At 39.4% G+C, this 16,104-nt stretch overlaps 1 protein-coding gene across 2 annotated transcripts in view; it reads left to right on the top strand.

Moving 5' to 3' along the window:
• LOC123513875 (kelch-like protein diablo) overlaps nt 1-16,104 on the top strand; it is a 56,348-nt gene that overhangs the window by 11,604 nt on the left and 28,640 nt on the right. For both annotated transcript variants that reach the window (XM_045271309.1, XM_045271310.1), the window contains 7 exons: nt 2,099-2,296; nt 2,471-2,583; nt 10,216-10,370; nt 10,908-11,128; nt 11,604-11,706; nt 12,349-12,456; nt 13,162-13,322. In XM_045271309.1, coding sequence (XP_045127244.1) covers nt 2,099-2,296; nt 2,471-2,583; nt 10,216-10,370; nt 10,908-11,128; nt 11,604-11,706; nt 12,349-12,456; nt 13,162-13,322 — 1,059 coding nt within the window. The remainder of the gene's footprint in view (nt 1-2,098; nt 2,297-2,470; nt 2,584-10,215; nt 10,371-10,907; nt 11,129-11,603; nt 11,707-12,348; nt 12,457-13,161; nt 13,323-16,104) is intronic.

Below are 16,104 nucleotides of genomic sequence, written 5' to 3'. Positions count from 1 at the left end.
GTTTGTTCACCAGGTTGGTCAGTGAAAGAAGATGAAAGCCAAAGCTGGTGGTGAACATTGAAATCCCTAAAATGGAGATCTCAGCAAAAGGAAAGTGAGATAAGATGTGCTCCACCTTGGAAGTCAAATAGTCAAAGAATTTTACATAGTCAGAGGAATTAGGTGAGAGGTATACAGCACAGATGAATTTAGTTAGAGAGTGACATTGAAGTCTTAGCCAGATGGTAGAAAATTCTGAAGATTCAAGATTGTGGGCACGAGAGCAAGTGGTGTCGTTACGCACGTATGCGCAACATCCAGCTTTGGATTGAAAATGAGGATAGAGCAAGTAGGAGGGAACAGAAAAGGGGCTGCTGTCAGTAGTCACAGACAACTGTGTTTCGGTTAGGAAGAGAAGATGAGGTTTAGTAGAGGAGAGGTGGTGTTCCACAGATTGAAAATTAGAACGAAGGCCACGAATGTTGCAGAAATTGATAGTGAAAGTATTAGATGAAGTGTCAAGACACCCAAGGTCGACAGCAGAGGGGCAGTCCGACCTGGGGACATTTATGGTCCCCTCCCCAGAGGGGGACTCCGAGGCAGGGCGTGGTAAAGCCATTATTAAATTTTGATTTGAAGAGAGTGTAAAAGTGTAAGGTGTTGTAGTGTAGTGTAGGAAGTAGTAGAAGTTGTCTTTAGAGGGCAGGCTGCAGCTGCTCAATTGTATAAATGAGACCACAAAGGGAACTTCTTTTCAGTGTAAAAATCAATTTTTCATTTATTTTCATGGCATTGATTATTTTCTGCATTTATATTATAATTCATTTCCTTTGTATTTTATAAGATTAGTTTTCCTGTGTTCCAGCAGAAAAATGTTAATTGTCATAGTTCAAAAGTTGTATTACCTCTTGAATTCAAATAGAAGATGAATTTCGTGTTGTAGACAATGTTCACTGATGCTCACTGCAGGAGGGGGCATTGCCTTTCAGGAGATGAATGCAGAATAGTAACATACAGTAAAACCTCGCTTGACGAACGTCTCTAGGGACGAACAATTCGGGAGACGACCAAAAAATTTGTCAATATATCGACCAAGGGGACGAACGATATTTCGGGGGACGAACGCGGTGCGAGCCGTTTGTGTGATAGCCAATCCGGCTATCACACAACAACAAAACAAAACATAAGCACAAAAGAAAATAGAAACAGGAACATACGAAAAATATAACATAATCTCCGTGCCACCACGATTTTCTCCTATTTTTCCTGTGCATGGTGATGTTACCGGCACGCTCTACTGTAGCTTCCTCGGCGTTATCCTCGCTGCTCTGGTGGCTCTCAGCGTTGCTGTCATCATCATCCTGGCCATGTCCAGGTACTACAGATTGTGGCACATCCATCGCAGCTGTTTCCTCGCTCGCCTGGCAAGGAACACCACCCTATTGCCCGCTCCTCTCACACTGAGCATCACCTCCGAGGATCAAAGGAACCTGGCCACGTACCTTTAACTTCCCTTCTTGGAAGTCCAAACTTGCTCCCACACGCATGAGGAAGTCAATCCCCAGCAGGCAAGGGTCTTCCAAAGGCAGAGACGAAGACTGGCAATCTTTCCATGTTTCCCACGTCGATGTTCACTATAATGGGACCCCACATAGTGGCACTGACTTGTGACGCTACACAGCTGTTGTGTAGCTCTGGCACGCTGTGCACATCCAAAGTCCTCTCTCATGACTGTCTTCTCCAATCTTGTCTGTCTTCCTCCCCATCCTCCTCTCCTCCATTCCATCATGCCATCAACGTCCAGTCTCTCAAGTAAATAACCTTTTATTTTTTATTCATTTTATTACCATTTTGATAGCATTTAGGTAAGTAAAACAATTTAGGCTTTTATAATTATTTCGTTCATGTCATGCATACATTAAAGGTCTATTTTGAATGGGTTTTATGGACAAAAGTATGATTTTTTTTTTTTGGTTTGGAACGGATTAATGGTATTTCAATACATTCTTATGGGAAAAATTGATTCAGGGGACGAACAAATCAGGTGACGAACAGGATTTAGGAACGAATTATGGTCGTGAGCTGAGGTTTTACTGTACCTTTTGCATGTTCCTTGCAGATCCTGGAGTGTGTTCGGCTGGCATTGGTAAGCCCGTATTTTTTAGTGGATGTTGTGGAAGGAGAGACGGCAGTGCGGACGTCCCCCGAATGCAGAGTCATTGTGGAGGAAGCCCGACTCTACCATCTCCTTCCAGACCGTCGCCACCAGCTCACCTCACCAAGGACACGCCATCGACGGAACACCAACACCACCACAGTACAAGTTCCCCCGTCTTTTCTGTCCTGAGCTACTGATCATAATGGAGAATACAAAAAACAGACAAATTTTACTATGAATGCAATGAAATTGTTATTAATTGATCTTTTGAAAGGATAAGGGAAAGAATTATTTTTGTTTTCATGTATATTGACCTGTATGTTTGTGTTGCAGGTGATTGTGGCAGTGGGTGGGGAGGACAATAAATTGGTACTTCGTTCAGTAGAGTGTTTTGACCCACTGGCCCACAGCTGGAGGAGCCTCTCATGCCTTCCCTTTGCTGTCAGGTCAGTCATTAGCTTCGCAATGTCTCCCTTTTATTGTTTGGATTAAAGGATATTTTTCTTTCTCAAATCTCAAAGCTTTAACATTACAGTAAGCTCCCGCTCTTGGCGAATCTCAGCTTGGCAGAATTCACTTTTGGCGGTTGGGTGGTCACGGACCACTGTGTTTACGCTTGGGGATTTGAATTCAAACTTGGCGGTCCCCTGGCGGCCGCACGGTGAACCACGCAGGTCCCCTGTGACGTCAGACCTCTCTCTAAACCTATCAGAACGCAGTGTGAGAGTCTCCTTCAGCCATTTTGTTTGTGCTACCCTCTGTTCTGCTAGCATGGGAACGAATTCTGGTGATTTACCACTAACATGGCCTCTACCAGCACAACAGGTGGTACCGGTGGGGGCAAGGACAATGGTGGTGGTGGGAGGGATGAAAGTGGGCAAGGGAAACGGGTGGAAAACCGGGAGTACAGATGAGGAAAGCATAATAAATGTTTGTTTATTTGTCTGTTTTGTACATGTGTTCTAATATGTGAAGGCAAAAGATTTTATTTCAACTCAAAAGATGGTATTTTAGGGGTCAAAAGAGGGATTTGAGCAATGACCAAAGACTGATTGAGGCATTTTTTAGGTAATTCATATGGTATAAAGAACTCGTGTTAGGCGAAATTCGCATATGGCGGTAGTTTCGCCAGACTAATTAATTCGCCAAGTGTGGGGCCTTACTCTACTGTCTTTTTTTGATGGCTTATTTACATTTAGGTTTATTCATAAAAATATTAACTTTGGTGGTTATGTTCTTATGAATATTGAAATCTTTAACCTACATATGTATTATAGAAATCTTTTTGGAAGTGACGATGCAGACAAAACACACACACACACACACACACACACTTTTAGATGAAGAAATGATGAAGAAAATAATTACTGCAATGATAAGACCGAGGCTTGAATATGCAACAATACAGTGGGCTCCGAACTTAAAGAAACACATAAGGAAACTAGAGAAAGTACAGAGGGCTGCAACAAAAATGGTGCCTGACTTAAGAGATTTGACTTATGAAGACAGACTGAAAAGAATGCAACTTCGACCCTGGAAAACAGAAGAGAAAGGGAGACCTGATAGCAATATACAGAGTGATGATTGGCATGGAAAAATGGATAGGGAAGATCTGTGTATGTGGAATGAAAGAATGTCGAGAGGGCATGGGAAAAAACTAAAATGGCCACTTATAGGAGAGATGTGAAAAATATAGCTTCCTCATAGAAGGGTGGAAGCATGGAATAGTTTAGACGTGGAAGTGGTCAACGCAAGGAATATTCATGATTTTAAGAAAAAGCTGGACATTAATAGATATGGAGACGGGACAACACGAGCATAGCTCTTTTCCCGTATGTTACAATTAGGTAAATACAATTAGGTAAATACACACACACACCGTGCAAAACACTCTGTCACCGGAGAAACACATCAACAAGATATTTTGGAAAACATAAAACATGCTCCAAAATATTGGCCTTGCATTCCACTACCTAGATGAAGGAATGATGAAGAAGATATTATGCACCTTAATAAGACCCCAGTTAGAATATGCAGCTTGCGTAAGAGACGAGAACATGGCAACCAAAATGATAGGAGTCCTGAAGGAAAAAGAAAACATAGTAAGGGAAATTACAGAAAAGAAAAAGAGTGTAATCATATTTGGAATGAAAGAAAAAAATGTAAAATATAGGCCAAGACGGGAAATAGAAGAATTGAAATAAGTTTAGGATCTACAAAAAAATCTAAACGACGAAGATAGGCAGAACCTAGAGGAGGAAGTAGAGGAAATACATAGAATGGGACCTTACCAAGATGAAACAACAAGGCCAATAAAGATACTACTAAAATCACAAGCAGCAACAGAAGAGATATTATATAGAACTACAAAACTCCGTGAAACGGAAGGCTGCAGAATATATATATATATATATATATATATATATATATATATATATATATATATATATATATATATATATATATATAAGAAAAATAGAAATGAGGAAGAAAGGAAGAGATACAATGAACTGGCGGCAGCAGTAAGGGAAAAAAATAATGAAACGTCAGAGGAGGAGAAAAAGGCATTTTTTGGAGAATTCTAAGAGACAAGATAAGGAAATGGTATATAAGAGAGAAGGAAGAGGAAACAGTGGAACAAGTTTAACTAAAAGTGATAAGGGCAAGAAACTAAAAATGATGTATATGAACATTGACAGGGTTTTATAAAGTAAATTAGAACTAAAAGATTACATAAAGAAAGAAGAACTGGATATTGTATGCCTGGCTGAAACAAAACTAAATGAGGCAATCAAAATAGACATAGATAATAGATATAATGTATGGAGAAAGACAGAGAGGGTAAAGGAGGAGGAGGAGTCATGATAATGTTAAGGAAAGAGTTGGTGGTAAACCAAGTGGAATATGGGAAGGAAAAGCAGAAGTATTGTATATTAAGATGCATATTAATAAAAAGAGTTAACAATCATTGTAACATATGTGCCACCAAAACAAATTCATGGACCAATCAAGAATATAAAGACATGATAGATGACACAATAAGGAGTCTAATGAGAATCATTAAAGAAAGGAGAAAAGTGATATTAGTAGGAGATTTCAACTGTAAAGAAGTGGACTGGGAAAATTATGAAAGTGGTATGGGGAAGAAGCCTGGGAGAAAGATTCTGAACCTAATGATAGACAATATGATGGACCAGAGAGTAAAGGAGCACAAGATTCAGAGGAAACGACGAGCGGAGATTGGACCTGGTTTTTACAAGGGGTATACAAATGAACGATGATATAAGATATAAGTGCCCATTGGGAAAGAGTGACCATGTAATATTAGAAGTGGATATAGAAGAGGGAAAAGAAGATAGAGACGAATCATACAAAGAAAACCGACTAAATTACAGAAAGGTTGATATTGAGAATCTCAAGAACTATTTCAAATATGTTAACTGGAAGGAGATGGAAAACACTGAGAGGGTGCAGAAGAAATATAACTTATTTTTGGAAATATACAGAACAGGAGTCAGGGAATATGTCCCAAAATATAGACCTAAAGAAGAAGGAAAAAAAGATTGGTTTAATGCAAGGTGTGCTAGGGCAAAGGAGAAAAGAGATGGAGCATGGAAAAGGTGGAGGAGAAATAGAAATGCAGTAAATAAGGAAAACTTCAAGACAGCAAGAAATGAATATGTTAAGGTGAGGAAGGAAGAGGAGGAACTATGAAAGGACATTGTCGAAAAATGCAAGGAGCAACCAAAATTATTCTACAGATTCATCAATGGAAAAATAAGACAAAACGAAAGAATTGAAAGGTTAAAAGGAGAGAATGGGATGGTGGAAGACCCAAAAGTATGGCAGAACTGTTAAATAAATTTCAGGAGGTCTTTACTAATGAATCCAAATTTGAAAGGCCACAGGGTAATAGAGACCATCTATATGAAAGAGATTAAAGTAACCAATCTTGAAATAAACGAGTTAATGAAGGAACTGGATGAAGAAAAGGCAATGGGACCGGATGAAGTCTCAGGCAGAATACTAAAAGAATGTAGGGAAGAACTAGCAAGTCCTATATACATCATAAAATGCTCAATAGAAAATGGAACAGTACCAGTAGAATGGAAAAGAGCTGAGGTGGTTCCCATATATAAGAGTGGAAAGAAGGAAGAACCTTTAAATTACAGACCGGTATCACTAACTAGTGTAATATGTAAGATGTGTGAAAGAGTAATAAAGAAACAATGGATCGAGTTCCTTAAGACAACAAATTGTTATCAAATAGTCAATTTGGTTTTAGAAAAGGGCAGTCGTGTGTAACAAATTTACTGAGTTTCTACTCTAGAATAGTTGACAGAGTACAAGAGAGAGAGGGATGGGTTCATTGTATTTATTTGTTTGAATTTAAAAAAGGCATTTGATAAAGTGTCACATTCAAGGTTACTGTGGAAGTTAGAGGAGAAGGGTGGCTTAAAAGGAAGCACATTGAAATGGATGGAAAATTACTTGAGGGGGAGAGAAATAAGGACGGTAGTCAAAGATAAAAAGTCCGAGTGAAGAGCAGTAGAAAGCGGAGTGCCACAGGGGTTAGTACTGGCGCCAATACTTTTCCTCATATATATAAATGACATGCCAGAAGGAGTGAACAGCTACATAAATCTGTTTGCGGACGATGCAAAACTGTGCAGAGTTATAAAGCAAAAAGAGGATTGTAAAATACTGCAGGAAGACCTAAATAAGATCTAGGAATGGAGTAAAAAAGTGGGAGATGGAATTCAATGTGGACAAAAGCCTTGTCATGGAAATGGGAAAGAGTGAAAGACGATCCGTGGGAATCTACAAGATGGGAGATGGAGTAGAACTGGAGAAAGTAAAAGAGGAAAAGGATTTGGGGGTGACGATGGAAGAAAACAATCAACTGGTAAGCCATATAGATAAAATCCGTCAGCCCCAGCTTCCTCAGTCTTTCCTCATAGTCTAACTCCCTGAGTCCTGGTACCATCCTTGTTGCCAGCCTCTGTACCCTTTCCACCTTCTTCACGTGTGGTGACCAGTTTTCCACACAGAACGGGGGAAAAAATGGAATGCATTGGATAAGGAAACTGTCGCAGCACATAGTGTGCATAACTTTAAAGAAAAACTAGATAAATGGAGATATGGAGACAGGACACTATGAGCCCCACTTGAACCCTGTACAACACAACTAGGTAAATACACACACAGCAAAGAGTGTGCATAGCTTTAAAGAAAAATTGGATAAGTGTAGATATGGAGACGGGGCCACAGTAAGCCCAGGCCATATAAAACTACAACTAGGTAAATACACACACACACACACACACACACACACACACACACACACACACACACACACACACACACACACACACACACACACACACACACACACACACACACACACACACACACACACACACACACAAAAGTGAGATGTGACAAAGATTGCGAACTACTCCAGGAAGACTTGGACAGAATATGGAAATGGAGCTGTACATGGCAAATGGAGTTCAACACGACAAAATGCAAGAAAATAGAGTTTGGCAAGAGTGAAAGAAGAATCAGGAGTATGTACAAGATAGGAAATGAAGACATAAAACCAGTCATGAAGAAAAAGACCTTGGGGTGACAATTACCAATGACCTATCGCCAGAGAGACATATAAACAAAATAATTGGAGAAGTATTGAACTTATTGAGGAACATAAGAGTGGCGTCAGATATCTAGATGAAGAAATGATGAAGAAAATAATTACTGCAATGATAAGACCGAGGCTTGAATATGCAACAATACAGTGGGCTCGAACTTAAAGAAACACATAAGGAAACTAGAGAAAGTACAGAGGGCTGCAACAAAATGGTGCCTGACTTAAGAGATTTGACTTATGAAGACAGACTGAAAAGAATGCAACTTCCAACCCTGGAAAACAGAAGAGAAAGGGGAGACCTGATAGCAATATACAGAGTGATGATTGGCATGGAAAAAATGGATAGGGAAGATCTGTGTATGTGGAATGGAAAGAATGTCGAGAGGGCATGGGAAAAACTAAAATGGCCACTTATAGGAGAGATGTGAAAAATATAGCTTCCTCATAGAAGGGTGGAAGCATGGAATAGTTTAGACGTGGAAGTGGTCAACGCAAGGAATATTCATGATTTTAAGAAAAAGCTGGACATTAATAGATATGGAGACGGGACAACACGAGCATAGCTCTTTTCCCGTATGTTACAATTAGGTAAATACAATTAGGTAAACACACACACACACACACACACACACAGCCAAAATTGGTTGAGAAATAGATGAATCATTTCCAAAATAATTCCAAATACTAATTAGTGAGCAAGAGTGGCGGTCATCTCTGCATTCACCTCAGGTCTTCCCTGCTGCCATAACGGCCTGGCCTATTCCGTATTACTTGATTGTTAAGTGTAAAAAGGTTTTGGGGTTATTTCTTTTTCATACTGTCATACAAGAAAGAAAATCCAACTGGAGATTTTATTGCTTCAAAAAATTTTTCATGTTTTCTTGTAAGTTTTTCCTGCCTGATGAGTTAGATTTGTGCTCTTGCTGCTGCTGATGCTATTTCTGCCTCCTTCTGCTGGATATTAAGACAATGAGGAGATATGAGTTATGCATGTGTTGCTTCTTGTTTGTTGTTTTGATAGAAGTGTAGTAAGAGTCATATAGTAGTTCTGAACAGCTCTTTCCACAAGGTGCCCATCACCAATACCACTTCAGTGAATGTTTAGAGTTAATTGGCAATCATGACAAACTAGATAACAGAATGTGGAAGCATCCACATTCCTCCCAGTGTGAAAATATTACACTTTTGCAGTATAATGGTGACAAAATCAATGGTAAAAAATAACTTGCAGAAAAATACTTCACTCTGTATCATGTCCACTTCATCTGTCACAACACCACAACCTCCTTCACCAAAATTATTATGTGTCAGGTATGAAATTATTTCCATGCTGCCACTTCCACTACATGCCATCAACAGTAGTGAGCACGTCTTTACACACAGTCACCTTGGGTGTGCACCCTTGTTACCTGAGAGATGGCAAGGCTGTGAGGATGGTGTCACAGGAGCACAGCTACGTAGTTTGTTAAGGTCCTCATCAAGTTTGGACATTACCTACTACTATCACAGAGTCATGAACGCTGACACAAATATGGACTGACACAACCCAATGTATAGCTTGAGGAGTTGGAGAGGGGATTACGTGGATGGTTAGAAGGATGGATAGAAAGCAGGGCGGATGAGGAGAGTAGGTGGATGGATGGGTGAGTGGAAAACGGATGGATGGATGGGTGAGTGGATAGATGGATGGATGGATGGGGAGTGGATAGATGGATGGATGTATGGGTGCATGGATAGATGGATGGATGGATGTATGGGTGAGTGGATAGATGGATGGATGTATGGGTGACTGGATAGATGGATGGATGGATGGATGGGTGAGTGGATAAATAAATGGATGGATGGATGGGTGAGTGGATAGATGGATGGATGGATGAGTAATACACCTGCAGTTGAAGGTGTAATGTTATACAGTATATGCTTCACACTAGCTGACTGGGTATGGTAGGAGAGAGGAAATGGACCATGGTGGTGGTGGTGGTTCGATGGGGATGGAAGGGGTGAGGGGATGGTTTTAGCCATGGGTAGCAGTTCTTTGATAGTGAGGAAAGTTTCAAATAATGACACAGTCTTGCATTTGTGGATGCCTAGCTTGAAATATGAACAAAACATCAATTCACGTCATAATCATCCTGGCCCTGCATCATGGGATTGTCCATTGATGTTATGAATATGTATGTGTCAGTGGATGTCTGAAGATATGGACATAGGAGAACAATATGTTCATTGCTATTTAGTGTAAGCCAGTTATGTAAATATAAGCAGGCTAACATGTCCTCCCACATGCTCTCTCTCTCTCTCTCTCTCTCTCTCTCTCTCTCTCTCTCTCTCTCTCTCTCTCTCTCTCTCTCTCTCTCTCTCTCTCTCTCTCTCTCTCTCTCTCTCTCTCTCTCTCTCTCTCTCTCTCTCTCTCTCCTTGTCTTTGTAGCAAGCATGGACTGGTGGTTTCTGGAGAGAATGTTCTGTATCTGGCTGGAGGAGAGTTTCCTGATGGCACTGTGACTCGCTGCCTGTGTCGTTATGACCCTGTGCTGGATGAGTGGCACGACCTGGCCCCCATGTCCCGGCCTAGGTCTGAACTGGGTAAGGAGTGCTGCTGCAGGACATGCATGGTGTCGCTAGAGAAAAGAGATTGAAGTTTACCTCTTGATTTTTTTTAATCTTTTGTATACTGGTAACTTGTTTTTGGTTTCAAAACTTGGCATTTAAAAGAAAATTTTGGAAGAAAATTTCATCTAGTATAGGAAAACACAGTATACATGATAGAAATAGGTAAATGAAACAAAATATGAACGATTAATTCACAAAAACGCAAGCTGTCACATGAGAAAAGTTTCTTTGTCAACATTTCACAAGGTAGAAGTTTTTTCAGCTGGTGGATGTCCTTGAAATTCTTTTTGATATGTTAATGATACAACATTGCAGGTAGGGAGAGGTAAAAGCTACTCAGATATTAAATGTAATAATGTAGACACCACTAATAAGCTCATGAATGACATTAACCTTTTCTTTTATTGAATCATGCAATGTCTGCTTTTAGATTTTGAAATAACAGTACTTTAATTTCAATTTCACCTGTAGCAATAATTATTGTCTTCAATTACATGACCATTTGTGCAGGACTAGCAACGCTGGATGGTTATGTGTATGCTGTGGGTGGATGGGATGGTTCTAACCGCCTGACTGATGTGGAGCGTTATGACCCACGCAGCAATGCCTGGAGTCCTGTAGCCTCCATGGAGCTTGGCCTCACTTCCCCTGCCATTGCAGCATGCCAGGGCAAACTGTATGTGTGTGGAGGTGCCATTTTAGAAGATGGAGATGGCACTGAGTGTGTTCAGGTGGGTCAGTGAATGGATGCAAATAGTTAACCAAAAAATATGAACAACCTTCCATACCCCCAGTACAGTAAGAAGGATATTTTCATGGCAGATTGATTTGGTCTGATGTTCATATCTAAATTGATAATGATTGAATAATTTTGCATGAAGCTGTCAATTTTGTAGGATCTATTTGTTGATTAAGTCTGTTGATGGCAGTCTATGTTACATAAATAATCAATAGACTTAAAATTATCCTAATATGCTCTCTCTCTCTCTCTCTCTCTCTCTCTCTCTCTCTCTCTCTCTCTCTCTCTCTCTCTCTCTCTCTCTCTCTCTCTCTCTCTCTCTCTCTCTCTCTCTCTCTCTCTCTCTCTCTCTCTCTCTCTCTCTCTCTCTCTCTCTCTCTCTCTCTCTCTCTCTCTCACTGTTTGCTTTCTAATTTTTCCTTTAGAGTATTGATATGACTGGTTTTGTGTTGCCCTCTCCCCACCAGATGTATGATCCCCACACAGACACATGGGAGCAGCTGCCCCACATGATCATTCCCCGCAGCGGGTCAGCAGCGGCAGTGCTCCATGGCCTTATCTACATCATTGGTGAGCCTCTTGAAGGAAGGAAGTGTAGGGGTATGATGCTGTTGTAGATGCTCCGGGGACTGGGGCCATGCATCACTTGTTTTCTGTAGGAAAGAAAAAGAAGAAAAGTTTAAGGTGTGGCAATGTAGAGGATGTTATCAGAACTTGTCATGAAATTGTCAAAAAAGAAAAAAAAATGGTATGGATATGAAAAGAAAATAAGAAAATATATATTATCTATTCATGAAGAACATCTCATATAAAAAATGAAATACATTTTAAGAAAAATAATTTATGAAGATAGAGCATGTAGAATCATTTGTACTGATTATTAAAGGAACTGACTTGAAATATTCAAGATACAATAATATTGATAAAAAACTAGATTGTGGAGATTTACTCTGTATTAAAAGATATGGTAAGAAATATGGAACATATTTAGTATGTGTCTATCAACACTTATTTTCTATATGTTATGTATTTGAATTTGAAAGAATGCTATTATATAGATTTCTCAGTCACATAAAAAGTTTTAACACTAAGGAATATAGTCTCTAATGTCCATTTTTGCCAAAATTGATTTTATTAATGTTATTGTCTATACATTACTGTTGCAATTGCATTATGATGATATCTCTTTATGACAACTTTTTGTTTGCTCAGGAGGATGGCATGCCTCCACAGAGAACACAAACAAAGTGGAGAAGTTTGACCCAAGGACCAAGAATTGGGAGACTGTGGCAAGCATGTTTGAGCGCCGCTATAGACCAGGTGTGTGTTTGACGTGATGTGTGTTTACCTTATATTTAACAAAACCTCATATAAACTCATGGGATCCCATCTCCTTATTAACATTTTATCCACCCACTTAATTGGGCATATTCTATTCTAATACTATCTACTCTTCTTGTTTTTCTTTTATTATTCAAGCATTTCCCTTTTGTTAGATTTTGAAAACTCAAATTGATTATTTTTTGTTATATTCTGCATATTCATATTCTCTTCCTTCTTTTAAAAGTACATCTTAATATCTATTTCTTCATTTTACTATCTGCTGTTTCTATTACATGACACTTTCTTATTTCTTGTTCCATTTATGTATCTTATTCTAGTAATTTTGCAGAATTTTACTGTAATTGACTTTGTATTTCTCATAACAATATTGCATCTATATGTGTATGGATGTATGTATATATACTCCTTTGTATGAAGACTTGAGGTGATGTCTTTTCATTATATCTATTTTTATCTAATGATTGAAATTCATGGATTTTTCTTACATTTTGACATATCTTTGTGCATCATGAATTATTCTGTGTAATTTGGAAGGTAAGATATATAGGATTGATTACCTAAGTGCCAGTAATTTTGCATATGAATCAAGTGACTCTAAATAATTGACTTTGTTATGTATTTCATAGATTAAAACAGTAGTGTTAGATTGAGAAAATGTCACAGTGGTCTTAACCGTGACAGGCGTAGCTGTTGTGGATGGCAAGCTGTACATCCTTGGTGGTGAGGATGGATGGGAGCACTTCCACGACACTATTGAGTGCTACAATCCTGACACCAACACATGGAGCCAGGTTGGAGAAATGCTAACAGGACGTTCTTGGCTCTCCTGTGCTCCCCTCAGGGTTAGTAGAGAGAGGAAAAACAGAAAAAATAAAAGGAAATACATGTTTGATAAGTAAGGAAAACTCATTCACTTGGCTTGCCATTTGCACAATAACAATAGATAAGTCACATGAGCAGAAACTATAGTTAGCAGTACTCCAAGGTGTAATGAACTCATGTGCACTTCCAAGGAACAGGGATAAATTGATCTGAAGGTGGAATAAGTTTGCTGTGAGACGCTCATGCTGAGGATTATCAATGTCCCTCAACCTCACTATAAATCTTATCCATCTACAGTAATTGCCCGCGTATCCAGATATGCGGATATGCGAAATATCCGGACACACGGAATTTCCTCTCCTGACCCCTTATAAATTGAGAAAAAACACGTACATAACCCAAATGGGTAAGAAAACAATGGATAAAAGCATGTTAAATGTATAATCTGTAACAAAAAAGGGTACATATACAGTACAAGGGGTGGTGAGATGTACACACAATAGTAAGTGGTGGTGGGATGTACGTACACTCCTGCCGTGCTGGAATGACGAAGAACGTTACAAACTCGCTGAATAGCATTTCCATTACTTGAGCTGTAGGCGAGTGAGAGCGGGAGGGCATGGGAGTAAAGGTGTGTCCACAATGGGAGCGAGAAACTTTAATACATGGTAAGCAATGGAGGTGGCCGCACTGCCAGCAGCCAGAGGATGGCTGCCCCGCGGGTTGAAAAGCGAGAAAGTGAGAGAAGTCAACAGTTTACTTTTCTCGCACGAGTTCGTTGGGTCGGAATGAGTGACACTGCAGAAATGTTTCTATATTATCTGTTGTATCTCACCTCAGAAACTAGATATGACATTTTGGTTGATACTGTTAGAGTCAGAACTAATTGCACAACAGACGTGTTCACAGAATTTTGTTAGGAACAAAGATAAAGAAATTATGACAAGTTGAAGTTAAAACACCACTTGGAAATGTTTATAACACATTTTACTTATACCCGTTGTATTCAGCGGTTATGATATGAACACTAGAATAAAATCTTTCATCTTCTAAAGAAAAATTTCTTTAACACAATGGTGTAAATAGATTTTTCAAATTCTGCTATGTAAACGAACGATGAGACTTTGCAATAACATTTTCACCTCTATTCTCAAATGCACTTTTCATAGGCAGTGGCATATGAGGGATGACATGCTGAGGTTTGTCTTTGTTCCCCTTATGGCAACACAGTTGTTGCCTTTTACAGAGCAGTTATCATTATATTTTACCATATTATGATGTTAATTTTCTTTCTCATCACTTATTGACTTTACACGCTCATCATCTAGTTCCATGAGCATCATCTTTACAGAGCTTTCGTGATAAATTTGTCAATCATGAATGATGACCTTGAACTCACTGCCCAGTGTCTGATAAATCAGCTGATGTGAGGTTGGGGCAGGACAAGGAAGGGGGTGGAGTTACTCTGGCAACCCCTGCCTCAGTTGCTCATATCCAAGCCACAGATAGGGAAATTGAAACTGATTCAGACAGTAGACATGGATATTGAACAGATAATTGGTGAAGACTTCCTCACATCCTGTTTTTCAGACACATGAAATAATAGACAGTGACAGTGCATTTGTAGCATCACAGAGAAAAAAGGGTAAGTGAAAAGATTAGAGTTTTTGGTAAGTTCATTTCCATTCATGATAATCATCTCTCTCTCTCTCTCTCTCTCTCTCTCTCTCTCTCTCTCTCTCTCTCTCTCTCTCTCTCTCTCTCTCTCTCTCTCTCTCTCTCTCTCTCTCAAATCACATGGTTTTGCCATTTCACTGCTTGACAACTGAACAAAAATATTGAGTGAATTCCTCTCTCACGGTCTTAGGCTCTTAGCAATATTTTGAATGACTTTTTTCCCATGTGGTGGCTGAATGTTCTCTTCAATTTCATCGCCAAAGCTGTTACTCTATAATTTAACTCATCCTCCTCCAGTATCATGTTATGTAAGACAAACAAGAGGCATTGGTGATAGCCACTGGTGTGTCAACACATGTTTCAATGGCCTTTGTTAGCATCATTGAATTTTGAAGTTCAAATTTTTTAAATTCAAAAGCACACTTGACACATCTTCTCACTCTAAACCATAATTGAATACTCTTTTCTAGATATTCAAGTCTAGTTTTGGATATGCTTGCATTGAAAGAGAAAGAAGGGATATGCTTCATTACCCACAAGCACATACAGCAAAGTATGAGAAAAATTTGGAAGCTTACAGAAAGAAAAACAATGGGGCTGTCAGATGGTGGTATTCGCCTAATTACTATCTTTCTTTATATAATTTGTGTATCCACACATTCTTGAATCTTGATAAAACCTGAGATTTCATGACACTGTTTTCAAGTAACAAATTTTAGGATGTAAGCCATGGGGTAAAGTAAAAAATCTGCTAATGAGTGTCTGTCAAGCGTCAAGCGTCAACTGACAATAGTGACAATGCGGGCAGAAACTTATTGCCATGGTAACTCTCGCCTGAAATTGCTTTTTAGTGTGGCCACTCAAATTCACCAGCCCTTGCTCGCTCTCGCTCTCGCCCGCTTTCTCGCTCCCAGTGCGGATGCGCCTTAGAGTAGGATTGAGGATCGTGCACAAGGTAGGTTTGAATATGCTTGGGGGCAGCTCCGGATAGTAGCGTATTCTGGATAGTGGCGATCTGGATACGCGGGCGATTACTGTATTTAGTTACCTTTCTTTTGTTTCACTGTTTCCCTACCATGATGACAAATGCAATTTTCTTTCTAGGCTGATAATCAGAGAAATTGA

This window comes from Portunus trituberculatus, chromosome 37 (genome assembly GCF_017591435.1).
Source record: "Portunus trituberculatus isolate SZX2019 chromosome 37, ASM1759143v1, whole genome shotgun sequence".
NCBI lineage: Eukaryota > Metazoa > Arthropoda > Malacostraca > Decapoda > Portunidae > Portunus > Portunus trituberculatus.
Note: the sequence above shows the minus strand (reverse complement) of the source record. Positions and strands in the feature narration are given on the sequence as shown.